The 15,042-nt window shown below is 42.7% G+C and overlaps 2 protein-coding genes across 2 annotated transcripts in view; both read left to right on the top strand.

Annotated features, from left to right (window-relative positions):
• Positions 1–356: 356 nt before the first annotated feature.
• On the top strand, positions 357–6,638 carry spop (speckle type BTB/POZ protein). The gene is made up of 10 exons (XM_086017552.1): positions 357–560; positions 1,791–1,988; positions 2,294–2,415; positions 2,493–2,644; positions 2,738–2,865; positions 3,548–3,725; positions 3,806–3,861; positions 4,098–4,220; positions 4,669–4,811; positions 5,300–6,638. The coding sequence occupies exons 2-10, from the start codon at positions 1,911–1,913 to the stop codon at positions 5,442–5,444; spliced, it is 1,125 nt and encodes a 374-aa protein (XP_085873678.1). The 5' UTR covers positions 357–560; positions 1,791–1,910; the 3' UTR covers positions 5,445–6,638.
• Positions 6,639–7,946: 1,308 nt separating this feature from the next.
• The window catches only part of slc4a1b (solute carrier family 4 member 1b (Diego blood group)), a 40,087-nt gene continuing 32,991 nt past the window's right edge, over positions 7,947–15,042 (top strand). Inside the window, exons 1-2 of the mRNA XM_086016523.1 lie at positions 7,947–8,134; positions 9,179–9,264. The gene's annotated coding sequence lies outside the window, so the exon portion shown is untranslated. The remainder of the gene's footprint in view (positions 8,135–9,178; positions 9,265–15,042) is intronic.

Raw genomic sequence — 15,042 nt, 5'->3', positions numbered from 1 at the left:
GATAGGAAAATTACACCATTTACAATATAAATTACAAAAATGTAGGCGTCTTTGGGCCATTTTTAATGAGAAGTGACGATTTTTTAAGGCACGCCGCTGGTGTACACCAAATGCACACAGGGTGGAGTAATTGGTAAGTATTCCCCCAACACCAAATAAATCATATTGCCGACATAAGCGAATGAAATATGTATAAATTAAGTGTTTACACACACGCATTTGCCTTGATTCCATTGACGCTTGTACATGTGATTCTTTTACACACCTCTAGAGGGAGTATGTGACCACTCGTGGTAATACTGTAGTTATGAGAAAGATATATTACACAGCAGATTGATTATATCTACATTCTAGTTTGTATGACATCGCATGATAACGTCAAGTTATAATTATTAAACTTTTAACACCAAATAAGCAGAGTACCAAAGTTTTATTTGTAAAATAAAAACACTGGCCGAACGAGCACGGCGCTCCTGGTGACGTCACATGGTTCAGGTCTGCCACTTAATAGCTAACAACAACACAAGAGCCCCGGAAAGCTAGCGAGCTCAAAATAAGAGGTAAGACCGTCCATAAATCACACCAAATGCCACACGCACTGCTTCAAAACAACACGGCGGAGCCCGTTGCGGCGTGTTTTCGAGTTGCAGCTTGTGCAGTTTGCGAGGTGTTTCGCTTGTCTTGGCTCGGTGGCTAACTAGCAGCTAGCTCGCTTGATTGAAGTTAGCTCGCGTGCTAACGCTCCGTCGCCACTTAACAACTCGTTTCAAATGCTTCAACATTTCCTTGGTCATTTAATGCTCTTTCCCCCCACTCTCACGTGTAGCCATAGCGGCTGAAATGTTGAAATATTTTCAAAACGGTGACATGATTGACAATTAGTGTTAGCAGGTTGCCTACCTGCTAACTGTCACTCCACACACACATTGTAATACATAGTAATGTATGACAGTTTAGTGCTGCATGGGCCCTTTTTTGGTATGTGTGTAAAATGTCAAAGGTGAGTTGATTAACAATATCAGACATACCTTTTAGTGACAATTCCAGTGATTTTAGTAGCATTTTCCTGAGATAAATATTGCAAAAGTTTTCAATCTTCTGGCCAACTTCTTAATACTAAATCAATAGGAGTCAAGTTTGTAGGTGTGACCTTTTAGTTAAATTCGAATTTCAAACTTTCATGTCAAGTCATGTCAGAAAGCGTGGGACTCGACACATGCATTGAAAAAACAAATTGGGAGTTGCAGGGCTCCAGGGTACTGCCCTTAAATGGTGGCTGCTTTGCACTTAAAATTTGAGACAGCGTAACTGCAATTTTTATCTACGTGCGCCATGAATTTGCTGATTTTGATCCTTGAATATTTTCTGTTGCTGAACAACTTCTGAACCACACTTCAGGCCATTTATATTGTGAAAATGAGTGGGATGAATATTAACTATGCAAGTCATTTTACTGTGTGTGTGTTTGTACCCCCAAAATCTTCTACTTATGTTCCTAAAATTTCAGGCTCGCGGCCACTGTGCTCCTAGTTAAATAAGTTATCACGGAAAAAAATTTAAAATTTGATTATAATTGGGCTAGGGACCCGTGATGAGCAAAATCTGTAGATGTGTCGTCAGGCAAAGCATCCAATTATTATCGGTCTGAAAATCCCCCGCAGCGTTAGGAGGAAACCCCAAACGCCTACCTCATGACTTCTCATTTCCCTAATGCGAGCACCTCAATGTGAACTGTTAACTGTGGGCCGACTCGCAGCTTTGATCGATTCTGTCATTATTATGATCTGTAGGGGGCGAACCGCGTCCGTCTCGCGGGTCCTGCTGCAGATGGACTTTTGGACCGAGCGCTGACCGAGTGTAAACAGCGCTTCCTCCTCCACTCGAGACCAACACCTTCTGTCACGCTGGCAATGTCAAGAGTCCCGAGTCCCCCTCCCCCGGCGGAAATGTCCAGCGGGCCTGTGGCTGAAAGCTGGTGCTACACGCAGGTATTGCGACATATGTCAATCAGCTTTATTTCTTGTAGAAATATCCTCTTCAAACCCTTGAAGACCTTTTATTTCCCCAGATGTTTTCTCACTCAGGCTTCTTATATACAGAGATTACGCGAAATTGTCCTTATCAAAGCTGTAATAGAAGAGCCAGAATTGACCTTTGGGCATCCCGCAGTGAGATTATGAGATGTGTAATGACGTCATTTTCTGGTGTGAAGTGTGCAATACTTACCATAATTTTGTATTCAACATCAATTCTTTGACTACAATTTTATTTTGGGGTGGTGCCTTTTCCGCAGATCAAAGTAGTGAAGTTCTCGTACATGTGGACCATAAACAACTTCAGCTTCTGTCGTGAGGAGATGGGCGAGGTCATCAAGAGCTCCACCTTCTCCTCGGGGGCCAACGACAAGCTGAAGTGGTGAGCGCGCAGCAGTGCTTACAGGCTTCATGACAATCCTTCTTTGAGGTTGAAGCCACCCCTCCGCCCTCCTCCAGGTGTTTGCGCGTCAACCCCAAAGGCCTGGACGAGGAGAGCAAAGACTACTTGTCCCTCTACCTGCTGCTGGTCAGCTGTCCAAAGGCCGAGGTCCGAGCCAAGTTCAAGTTCTCCATCCTCAACGCCAAGGGCGAAGAGACCAAAGCCATGGGTGAGTAGGATCCAGTCCGAGGTCCGTCTTGGTTATGTTTTTCTTCCCGCCACCCGATGACGCTGTGTTTTTTATGTGCTCCCGACGACGCAGAAAGCCAGAGGGCGTATCGCTTTGTGCAGGGCAAAGATTGGGGATTCAAAAAATTCATCCGGAGAGATTTCCTCCTCGATGAGGCCAACGGTCTTCTGCCCGACGACAAGCTCACACTTTTCTGTGAGGTACGCTGCCGTTTCCTCAAATTCTTGGCTTTGAATCAAGATATTTTGTTGTGTTGAATGGCATGATTGTTTCAAGCTCATAATTTGGTTTGGGATTTCTGGAAAAATGCCATAGTGGAAATTATTTGCCAGCATTGTTAACCTTTCAAAAAAAAGTCAATACAACTATGAAGAATTCATCTTAACACATTAGTCAATATAGACATGTGGAAGGTCTTAGACTGTCCAAGTCAATCACCAGACCTTTGAATGAATGAATGATTTATTTGAACATGAAGCGAGAAAAAAAAGCAAAACAATGAAAATAAAATATGAAAAAAAAAAAAAAAATGACAACTATCAAAACTTAGCCAAAGCACACCTAGCAAAAGTCCTCCATGCTCAAAAGGGAGTGGGAAGGGAAGTGGGACCTTAACCCACAATTTCAAATGAATTCAACAGTCAAACGGTTGCAGGCTTGATTCTGAGCAACCTTTGGTGCCCTGAAAAACAAAAGGTGCTCTGTCCTGAGTTGTTGAACACTTCTAGATGTAAATACAATGACATAAAAACTTTTAGCTCATATTTATCTTGCTGGAATTCATGTTTATCGTGCTTCCATCTCGCCTTGTTGCCGTCGCTGGAATCGTCTTTGTGTGTGTGTGTGTGTGTGTGTGTGTGTGTGTGTGTGTGTGTCTCGAAGGTGAGCGTGGTGCAGGACTCGGTCAACATCTCGGGCCAGAACACCATGAACATGGTGAAGGTTCCCGACTGCCGACTCGCCGACGAGCTGGGCGGCTTGTGGGAGAACTCGCGCTTCACCGACTGTTCTCTGTGTGTGGCCGGCCAAGAGTTCCAGGCCCACAAAGCCATCCTGGCAGGTAGCGGCGGCAGTCGCATTTGCGCGCACGTGAAGATCCTCGCTGTTAAGTCACTCAATTCTCCTTCCTGTTTCTCACAGCGCGCTCGCCTGTGTTCAGCGCTATGTTTGAACATGAGATGGAAGAGAGCAAAAAGGTGAGTCGCGAGGCCGGTTTCTATTCTCCCACCCGCAGTGATATTCGAGTGCGGGATTGTTCTGCTGTTTGGTTGAACGATAGCACGCCTGAAATGAAATTGTGCTGCGGCACTTTGTGGGCGGAAATTGATTCTGCGGTGAAAGCCGCGCAGAAGCACACGTTACTCTTCACCCTGACGTCATGTCGCAGGAACAGAATTGTTGAATCGCCTTTCTCTCTCTCTTCTCTCGTCAGAACCGCGTGGAAATCAACGACGTGGAGCCCGAGGTCTTTAAAGAGATGATGTGTTTCATTTACACCGACAAAGCGCCCAACCTTGACAAAATGGCCGACGACCTGCTCGCTGCTGCCGACAAAGTGAGGTCGCCTTGGAAGATGAGCCCAGAATATTGTAACGCATGACATACTAACTGGACCTTAAAGTAAATGTTTGACGTGTTAACAATAATTACAATCTGGTGCCGGGGCACATATTTTGCGTCCGAAAAATCTCACGGAACGCCATCGAACTAAAATGTCGCAAAAGTACAATATCGTCGCTGTCCTGTGAAAAACTCTTATGTCCAATTTTGGAGAGGAAAAAAAAATAATTTTCACATTAATGTGATGTCCGTAACAAACACCATTCACGTAAAAATAAGAAAATTGAAAAGAAAATGGACCTAAGTGTTTTTCGCAGGACAGCGATGATATGTTGTTTATGCCGCCATCTTGTGGCCTCTATCCACCATTACAACTCCCTGAACTAACCGGCACGAGAATAGTGACGTAGCAGACTTTTCACCACGTCGCTCTTCCTCCTCAGTACGCTCTGGAGAGATTGAAGGTCATGTGCGAGGACGCGCTGTGCACCAGTCTGTCGGTGGAGAACGCGGCCGAGATCCTCATCCTGGCCGACCTGCACAGCGCCGACCAGCTCAAAACGCAGGCGGTCGACTTCATCAACTAGTGAGTTTGCATACGCACACACACACCGCTACACATTTAAATCGATTTCACATGGGTATTTATTATTCCTTGAGGACTTTTTACTTCCAACTGCCCGCATTTGAAACAGAAATCCACTTCTTGCCACTACTTACAGTCCCTGTACTCTACTTTTTTTTTTTTTTGTTTGTTTTTTTGTACAGCGTGTGAGTACTTCTCTCTCTTTTGTGTCTCGCCGTGGTTCCCAGTGTCAGCATAACTCGGTCACACCGTCTCGCTCGACGCCGTCAGATATTGTCGAAGCTTGCGGAAGAGATCAGGGCAGCCTGACTCCCTTGCCTGCGATAATGACGTCTCTTATTGTCGACCAAACATCCAAAATGGAGCAAACGTTTATTAGTCCCGCGTCGCATGTCTCCCTTTCTGTATGAAACCAATTGAACGGTCTACTTTATCCCCCTCTCCCCCCCTCCGTGTGTGTGTGTCTGTTCCTCCCGCTCGTCCGCCAGCCACGCCGCTGAGGTGATGGAGACGGCAGGCTGGAAGTCCATGGTGGAGTCCCACCCTCACCTGGTGGCCGAAGCGTACCGCTCGCTGGCCTCGGCCCAGTGCCCTTTCCTCGGACCGCCACGCAAGCGCCTCAAACAATCCTAATGGGCCTCGCCGGCTTTCAACGCATCACACAAATGTCCCCCTCGAATGCCCACAAAAATGGAGAACCTTTTCCCCCTTTTTGCTGTTACTACACTACCTACGGCCTTCCCCTCCACAAGCGCCCCCTTCTGCCCCCCCCCCCCCCTGATCCAGAACCTGCTGTATTTTAGTCCCTTCTAAAGATGGAGGGATGTGCGAGGAGGAGGGGGAGGAGAGGCAAGTGGATATTTGTCGTTTACAGAAAAACAAACATGCACTTTCCTCAGTGGCTAGTGAGGTGCGACGTTGCGCTCTTTTTTTTAAATTTTTATTTTTATTCCGTTTTCCCGCAATTTGTGAAGACCGGACTCCTTCCACAGCCTGCTACTATGGATAGCGGATGCCAAGCGCGCACGAGGTTGATCGTATTTCAGCTTCTGTGCGTGGCAAGGAGACCACAGAGGACACATAAGGAGGATTACGCCTAGAGGACCCCGACGAAAGACACCCAAAGGGCTAGTCAAATGGAGGAGAAAAAAAAATCTGGTTTTCTCAAAGAAATTTGGGGAAAAATTGCACTAGTAAAATCCACAGGCCGCCCCCTTAACAATCAAGCGTTACCAGCAGTTAAGTCAAACGGCTGTAGGGAAAGCACATGGACTAAACTGAACACGCAGGACAAGTATACCCTTTAAAAATGCTTTATCAGCGACCGCCGTTATTATCATTTTTAAAATCAAAAGCAGTTAAATAACATTGAATAGCACCACGCAACTAGATGTCATGGTTGTGTACCCATTATGCTTGAGAGCAAATCTAACTCAAGGTCTCAACATTCAAAACAACATTCACGCATGTGTTTAGCATTTTCTCCCAAAACACATTTCTATTTTATTTTTAATTTTTTTTCAAAAGATTTTATACCGACGTTCAACATTATTTTTCTTTGCAGGCTTGTTGACTGAGGGCCATTTCAAATTAAATGAACACGTTTTAATGTTCAAATGAGACCAGAATGTGAAAGAAGACCCTCCCCCCTCAAAACACATAAATTGTTCTTTGCCAGTGAGAGGAAAAGTGTTCATTGAATTAAGAAGGAACCGTAGTTGTTTCTTTCCTGTAGATATTGTTGCTCTATGAGAAGTGACACTTAGTTGTTGCCATTTTTTTTGTTCCCAAAAGAATAAACCACAACTATTTTGTATTGAATGCAAACCATGACTGCTTTTTATGGCCTATATTTCACGTGGAACTATAAATACTTACCAATAATAACCACCCCTAATATCAATACTTTTTAATTTTCAACATTTTTCATATAGTTAAACAATGTTACTCAAGCATGTGGACAAATTACATTGTGCTCCCACTTATGAGGTAAAGTGCCTCCGTCTGGTGGCCAAATAGTGTATTGCAAGTCAGTCCTAACTTCTATATACAAAAATAGTAAAAAACGTATGATGTAACATTCAACTTTTGTTATATTTTTTAATCAACAGCAATTCGTGCAGTTTAATCATCTTCATGTAACTTTTATAACATTTTGTAGATGAACAATTAATCATTCACTCAATATCCAATGAAAGAAAGTACTGTACCTAATGTTACAGTTGCTCAGGTTGAACTGCAGAGGGCAGCAGAATGACGCTCTGCTCATGCAAGACTTGTCGCTTGTATTTCTAGAGTGTTTTTGATACCACTAGAGGGAGCCAATGTACCACTAGTGGCGGCGGTGCAACTGACGCTGCTATTCCTGGTCATACTTAAAAGATAAATAGAACTGAACCGAATCTTGTAAAAGGAAAAATCCTTTTACATGTACCAACAGTAGCCTGACGACTACACTTTGAGATCACCAGTGTCGGCGCTGAAAGGGTGCTCGAGTTTCCCCTCTTTTTCTTCACAAATTTCAATTGTGGCTGCCTGACACTGATGAATCTTGTGTCTTCTCCTTGTGGAGGAAATTCATCACTGTCAGGTCATGCGTGAAGCCTACAGTAGAAACATACACACATACTGTAGACGCGTAACAAAGCAAATTGTCTTTGGGCTGACAGAGCAGTCCTGAAAAAGCAACCAGTAGGTCCAACATTATGCACTTCAATTCATGAGGTACAAAACTAACATCCGTTTTATGTTGCTGACGCAAAAATACAAGTTTTACAATCAACCATTGCAGGGTTAAATCTGTGGTTTATGAGGCATTTGTAAGCTTTTAAAACAAAAGTGCTGTGCAGAATTGTAAAATACAGTTCCCCATTGTTGCAAGTGTATTTGCTTGTCATAATTGGCCACATATCTTTAAGAGGGCTAAAAATACAAATAGACAAACATCATATGACCTCTCATCTCCCTTTAGCCTCCTTGTACAATGGGATCTCCTTTTAAAATAATTTTCCCATAGTAAAGTTAATATATATTCCAGCCCTAACTTGATGGGTTTTAAGTTACAATTACTCCTCCTGCCATATATGATGCACAGACCTTCTCAGAATGTTTCCAAACAATAAGCACCAGGGCACTTCTAGGTGGCAGAAATTGAATGACTTGCTGCTGATTTGAACTGGAATATGGTGACAAGAGGTTGCTTGGTGTCTGTACTAACACCCCAGAAAGTTTCGGTTTTCGTAGTTGTTCCCGGACGATCTGCCTAGAGGCGACGTAGCCGCTTCTAAAGGGAATCAAACCTCCATCATCAGGTTTTCTCACAGGTATGTATAGCAAAACAATCGATGGCCTGCTAGCTAACATTGCCGCTACATCACGCTATCCGTGTCAGTGTCAAAAGAGGATGTCTGTGACCATTAATCCGGGCAACAAAAAAGTCAGTTAATTAGCTAATCTCTTTATTTTTGTATCAATGTACTTGTTGTAAACTACGGCTGCCGTTATCTTGCTTGAAAGCAATTTATTCAAACTACGGCGGTTGAGCAGTAGGCTAAAATTAAATCGCCCAGTCTCTGGTGAAGTCTGGTGAGGTCTAGATTTAAACACTAATAAGACAAGTAAAAGTCATTAAGATATGACATAAAAAGTACTGTAATACTGTGAAGGTGTTCATTTGACATTTCAAGCACTAAATAGCATTGAGAGCCAGTAAATAAATGAAGGCTCAATTTCAATTAAAACGTATGCTAATATTGCTAGGAGTGCTAAGGTTCAATGACAATAAACCACACTCATTTGAAAAAAGGTGCTTGATAAATAATATGTAGGAACCCCAATAAATATTTACATTAAAAAAAACTTTAGGACAAGTATTGTTTGTGGCTATTTCTAGTGCTAGCATAGAATAAAGAAAAGGCACTTGAGCCATATTTTTTTGTTGGTGGAAGCTGGACTCTATTTGTATCACACGTCTTTTAAATGTCTTTTCATCCAGTGACACAATTGTGACACTTCGTGTTTCAGTCTTTTTCCCCCTTTTTTTTTTTTTTTTTTTTTTTACCACAACAGAATAATAGATGATCATAGAATAATGTGTTCAACTAATCAGGTCCAGATTTCAGTCGGGATTAATTTGTGAGTAAATTGAGACAAGATCATCATTATTTTGGTATTTATACTTTTGGCTCACATTTTTTTCCCAGTGTAAAATACAATGTGCCTTTGGATCAGTAAAGGTTAGGAAACACTTTGTCTTATCGGATTAACAAAGTTATCGGATTTGATTCTTCCTTCTTCCTCTCAAACATCAATTTAAGTGAATGCACATGCGGTGAGTCCTATTTTAACATTCTTCTTTTTCCCAATAGAATAGTTTCTGATTGGACTTCTTATTGAGGACATCGGTTATCGTTCAAAGCAGGAGAAGATGAAAAAGTGGTGCCAAACCGCAAAGGTGAGTGACAGCTTGTTGACATTAACAAGATGTTAGAGCTTAGTTGCTTAAATCTGAGTCCGTCATCATCAAATCCCCAGTGTGCTGTGTTGCGGGGTTCACCCTGTCTGATGTTTGACCTCCTCTACCCCAGTTTTGCTTCTGAACTACAATTTTGGCATGTTTTTGATCCCCCTTAAATCCCCCCCAAACGTCATCAGCCATCAATATTCAGGGTCTGTGACACCATTACAGCCTAATAAAATGTGTTAAAAGCTTATAAATAAAATTTTATAATAGAACAATATTCTCCCACTATGTTGCTATTTTTGTGTGATTACATATCAAGTATTAAGGAAAATCCTTGAATAGGTGGGCCAAACACTGCAATGAAAAATGTATTTAGAATGGAACCCTGAGGGACACCACAGGTGGTGGCTGCAGAGGTAAATTGGACTAAAACTGAGCTCAAAAGTGTGACTTTAAAAGAGCGATTTGATCGACAATATTTTTACTACTTTGCCGATGCTATTTTTAAACAAGACAGCGAGGCTCACTTCAGAGTATTCTCCATTTACATACGCTGCTTTTCAGCAAATTTGTCAAACCCTAATTAGGTTTATGACAGGAATTAGACATTGATAGAGTTTGCCATAGACAACAGCCCTTCCCACCCCCCCTCTTTCCACTGTGTCATCATATTGTCTTTCCTGCACCCCCCCCCCCCCCCCCCCACACACACACACCCTTCTACCAGAGCGGCCATGGGCTGTTTATCGACGAGCTTCTCCTTCCTGTTTGTGGTACTAAGAGGCTGAAATTAGATCTGTATCACCAAGCATATGAGATAGATTTGGGCAGCCGATCGCTCCTAATTTAATCTGCTCTTGGTGTCTTTGTGGGTGGGGGCGGGGGCACCTTCATGATGCACCATATTGACACAACTTAAATATAACCCCTCGAATGTAAATCTATGGAACTTAAATGTTAAATTAAATGCCATTGAACTGTACCTTACAAAATGTACTGGATTCAAAAATTATTAAGACACTGTAGCATTACACACAGTTTCTTTCACATACCACTAGAGGGAGCCCACACTCCACTGGTGGTACTAGTACCATATTTGGAGAACCACTGGGCTATACTGCACACGGAGCCGATCTTGGCTTCTTACTACGCTGCAGTGATATTCGTCATTCTTCGCAGAAGATGAAGAATATATGCGTGTATTTTTATATTGTTGCTTAAAGGTTTATAACACAGTGACGACGATGTTTTTCATCAAACGGTATTTCTGATTGTGCGTAAGCATCAAGCTAGGGTTTTGTAAACAGACAATGCACTTTTGTTTTCTGTTTTCGTTAACTATAATAAACTCATTATCCACATGGGGCTAGTCGTCCACTCCCACGACAACTCCCGAGGGGGGGAGTCAGGGAGTGCATCCCCATCTTTTCACCGGCCCCGCTTTGATCTGACTCCAATCCCTGACAGTTGATACAGAGGCCGAACATGACACTTGGCGCTGTCGTTACACAAATCTGCAGCAGATTAGGAAGAGAACAATGGGCTGGAGAGGACTTGATGCGTTTTGCGATTTAGATTTTTATCATCTGGCACTTTTCTGAAAGGGCCTTGTCGCTACAGATGACACTCAGTGGATAGTAAGATTCAGCTCAATTTGATTTATTATTTCTCAAATCAATTTGAACTTATTCATATGCCTGCAAATGGCTGGCAACCTTGTCCAATATTCCCTTCAAGATCAATGCCGTAAATCACCCAGGCACCCAAAACAAAAAAAAAAAAGATGTGGGATTCATTATGGAACACTTGTTTTATAACGAACACAATATGATGAGTGTAAAATTGGAGGATAATGCTTTTGTTGACAGGCCTTCAGTGTTGCATAAGAGACTGACTGAAGTGAAACATAATTATGCCCCAAACCCCAAATTGTTGTTTGGGATGCATTTTATTTTATTTCCGACAGAACTTAGTCACATACAGTAGTAATAAGGAGTTTGAAACGGTCGGTGGATGTAGCAGTCTGACTAGCATTTAGTAATCCCGAATTAAACCGAGAGAAAAAAACTTTTCAACTGCAGCGAGCCAACCTTCCCTTGGGATACAACGCACCCCCCCCCCCCCCCTATCACATGACACCCGGCCCCCAACCCCCTTCCCAAGTGAAGTCTTCTTTGGGAACACAGTGTGCATGTGCTAACCCACCTTAGCTCGCGTTTAGGGGAGTGTCTTTGGCCTCCTGAGAAATACTTAAAAGTCTTTCTTCACTTGTGATTCCCTCCGTGCGCTTTGCATACACCACCAACAGACAAGTTGCGGCGCATTGCGCCTAAGGTGTGTGCGCGCACCTTATCCCCCCCCCCCCCCCCAAAAGACAGACATGCGGGAAATTACCTCAACTGATTATATTTCGTGCAAACACTTGACAAAATTAAAAGGAGTAAATTAAAGGAAACTTTTTCATCATCTGGGTCAAGATACATTTTTAAGGAGACGATGCATATACTAAATAAATGTATCTGGATCCAGATGATTTTATTTTGTGCAACCATCTGACAAAATATAAATTCAACCATTTTTTTCAATATGCCGAAGTCTTAACTGTTTGAACAATGTTTTTATATTTCATCAGCTGTCAAGTGCGCTTCTGAGATGGCACCTAAATTAAATAAATTAGTCGGCGGTAGCAAGCTGTTTTCCTCTGTTATATTATTGTGAAATTTCCGCATATATTGCGGTGTTCTCCCTCGCCCCTGCCTCGTTGCCATGGTGACTCTGCAAATCGGGGGTTCCATTCGTGCTGTCTTTTTTGTAGTTGTGGTGCACGCGCTTAATTCCACGTGAAGGTACTCCCGAGTTGAGTGAACTGATTCAAAGCTGTCCCGGAACGGGAAACTCGAGAGTTTCCCATCTCAGAGTAGATCAACTCAGACTTCAGGATTAGACTCAGAGTTTGACGAACCTTTGTGAAATAGACCCTTGGTCCAAATACGCCCACATTGTTATCGTCACATAATATTTGTGTGCTTCTGCGGCAGCTCGTGCGCGCCCTGGAGCGTCAAAACAATGTCGGATTATGCAAAGTACTTCAAGCTACATGTCAGTCCTCAGTGAGAGTTTGAGGCATCGCTGTCACTCAGTCGATCTTCGGAAAGTCCTTAGTCAGGCCTTGGGACGGTTGTCGCTGAGTCTTTTACGGGGGGAAACTGATGGTGAGCGGCACTCAAAATGTGCTTTTGGCATCTGGGGAGCAGGCCTCAACGCAAACTTGATGTGGCTTCACATAAAGGTCAATTGGTTTTTAAGAGGCATTCTTCACTTACGACAACAACCATCGACAAATAAACGGATTTTTTCCTCATGCCCCGCAAAAGCGCCGCAAACCAAATGAACATTCCAAACACTGAATGCTTTAATTGGGTTGTGCCGTGCATCCGGAGCGGTTGCAAAGATGAAATCAATTTGCGTTTTGTGTCAAAATTCAACACACGACACTGAAATAACAACATCGAAAACATATAGACTCGTAAATAATTTTTTTTTTTTTTTTTTACTGCCAAGCTTGTGGCATCATATTTAGATTTTTTTTTTTTTTGCCCCGCTCAAATATGCCGCAAAGAGAAATGGGCAAAACTGACCAAAGATAGAATGGATATAAAAAATCTACACACCCAAATGTGCAAATAATCAGGTCCCATGATATATAAAAAAAAAAAATGCCACACTAATAAATGATTGAAAACTTTTCAAGAGGGGAAATAAAAATAAACAACAGAGATAAATGAATTCAAATGAACTATAATTGCAGAGAAAACAAATGTAGCAAAAGTGAAGCGCTGTGAATGTATTCACGTTTTACTTTTTCAGCCTTCTAATGCAGATGTGGCATCCTTAAAAAAATAAATAAATAAAAATAGCTCCATTCAGGAAATACACATGGGAGCTTGTTTGGGCCTTGAATAAGAGAACATGGTTAAATAGGTGGCGGGCCTTGGTATTTAAATGCAGCAAGCCACAATTTAACTTTGAACTGCCCTCATAAACAAAGTGAGCCGTTTACCGCTTCAAGAAAATCTATTTTTGCAAAAAAAAAAACAACTTGTGCACAGATGCTGCGGGCCCTGATGCAGTGCACATGGTGGAGTTTGAATATGCAAGGGAGAAAAAAAAGAAAGGAAGGAAGGAAGGAATGGAAAGCAAGACCTTGCTGACACTTGAGTGATGAGGTCACTTCGCTTTCGCAATAAGTACCATCTAATCTACCACCTTTTGGACAACAAACCCACTACTAATGGGCCCATGAGGAAGATTCCCGACATGTCGTCGCCCTGTTGGGGAGGGCTTTCCAGTTGTGTCGTTGAAATGGACCAATATCAGTTGTCTCAGTACTTTTTTATTTAGTGTCTTGGTAGCATAGCCTCAAACGAGAAAACATGACTGTGCGGAAAGTATAGTGAGCACTTTATCAAGTCTTTATGGTACCTTCTTAAGGAAAAGAAGTCAGATGAAGAATATGAACATGAATAATAGAGAGAATGAATGTTTCAAAAGGATAGGGCTTTCTTGATGGAGCGATTATGGGAGCAGGTGAGCGATGGTCGCGTTACACGGCCTAATCGAATTTCCCCGAGTGGACTCTCCCTCCTCGCCCATCCACTCGTCCGTCCATTTGCTCGCAGCGCAGATTCAATTTCATCACTCTTCACTTAATTGGCAGCTGCCGCTCGGAGCTTCCCTCACTTTTGTTCGCCCCCACCCAAGCAAACTGAGGAGAAGGAGGAGGAGAGTCAGAAAGCCGAGGGGGCAAACCGCACCACTTCACTTTTATGGATGGACAGTTTGTAAAAGCGACGAGTTAGTGGATAGGAGGTGGTCCCCTCTGAGTAGCTTGCTGTAAACACAGCACAACACTCGACGGGGTCTTAAAAAGCAAAGACGATTTACAGCTAATTGTAAGATCACAGCCACGATCGGGTGCTATATGAATACCTGAAAGCAAAGCATGACGGTATCGGCGAATATCGGATCTCATTAGATCAGTGATTCCCAACCAGTGCGTATCAGACTGCGTAGGTGGACTTAGCTTTATGACCAAAACGAGCAAAGCGCAGCTCCCCCGGATCCCGCCGCGTGTTATTTCGAGCGCAACCTCTGGGAACATCTTTCACCGACGACTTCCACAACTTCGCACTTTTTGACCTTCCTGGGGGAGTACCTCTTTCCTGTTTCGTCCCAGAGGTGATTTGAAGTATAAATAACGCGGCGTAAATCAACATGACAAAGCTCGAAAAGATGTTGGATCACCTTCCCAGTCGTCGACAAATAGTGTGCGAAAGTGTTCCCCCTTGTTAAAATAAAATATTAAAATAAAATACACGATGAACTCAAATAAAGCTGTAATTCTCAAAGTGTGGTACTCGTATCACTCGTGGTACTCTGGCTCCCTCTAGTGGCTCTGGAAAGAATGGCCTGAATGCAGTTCAGTTGTATTTTGCTCTTTCGTACAATTTTCTTACATTTAGGTGCAATGTTAATATTTCAATAATATTATTTGTATGAACACTTAGACCTATTACACAACTATATTTTAATGTTGGTCATTTATGGTGGTACTTGAAGCACTTTTTTTTTTTTTTAGGTGGTGTAAGATGCCAATACAAAAAAAGTGCACATTTCTGACTGGCCTTTTATCGTGGGCAGCCTAAGGCACACCTGTGCAGTAATCATGTGGTGTTCTCAATATCATGATATGCCACACAAATGATCTCA

The sequence above is a fragment of the Filicampus tigris genome, chromosome 19, assembly GCF_054856515.1.
Source record: "Filicampus tigris isolate MCC_2025a chromosome 19, RoL_Ftig_1.0, whole genome shotgun sequence".
Taxonomy (NCBI): Eukaryota; Metazoa; Chordata; class Actinopteri; order Syngnathiformes; family Syngnathidae; genus Filicampus; species Filicampus tigris.
The sequence above is the reverse complement of the archived record's forward strand: the minus strand, read 5'-3'. Positions and strand labels throughout refer to the sequence as shown.

What these genes read in the sequence shown, in the direction of transcription:
- spop (XM_086017552.1), top strand. Translation starts at nt 1,911, where the DNA reads ATGTCAAGAGTCCCGAGTCCCCCTCCCCCGGCGGAAATGTCCAGCGGG. An exon ending in CCACAAAGCCATCCTGGCAG is followed by an intron (nt 3,726 to 3,805) that starts GTAGCGGCGGCA and finishes TGTTTCTCACAG; the next exon opens with CGCGCTCGCCTGTGTTCAGC. An exon ending in AGATGGAAGAGAGCAAAAAG is followed by an intron (nt 3,862 to 4,097) that starts GTGAGTCGCGAG and finishes TTCTCTCGTCAG; the next exon opens with AACCGCGTGGAAATCAACGA.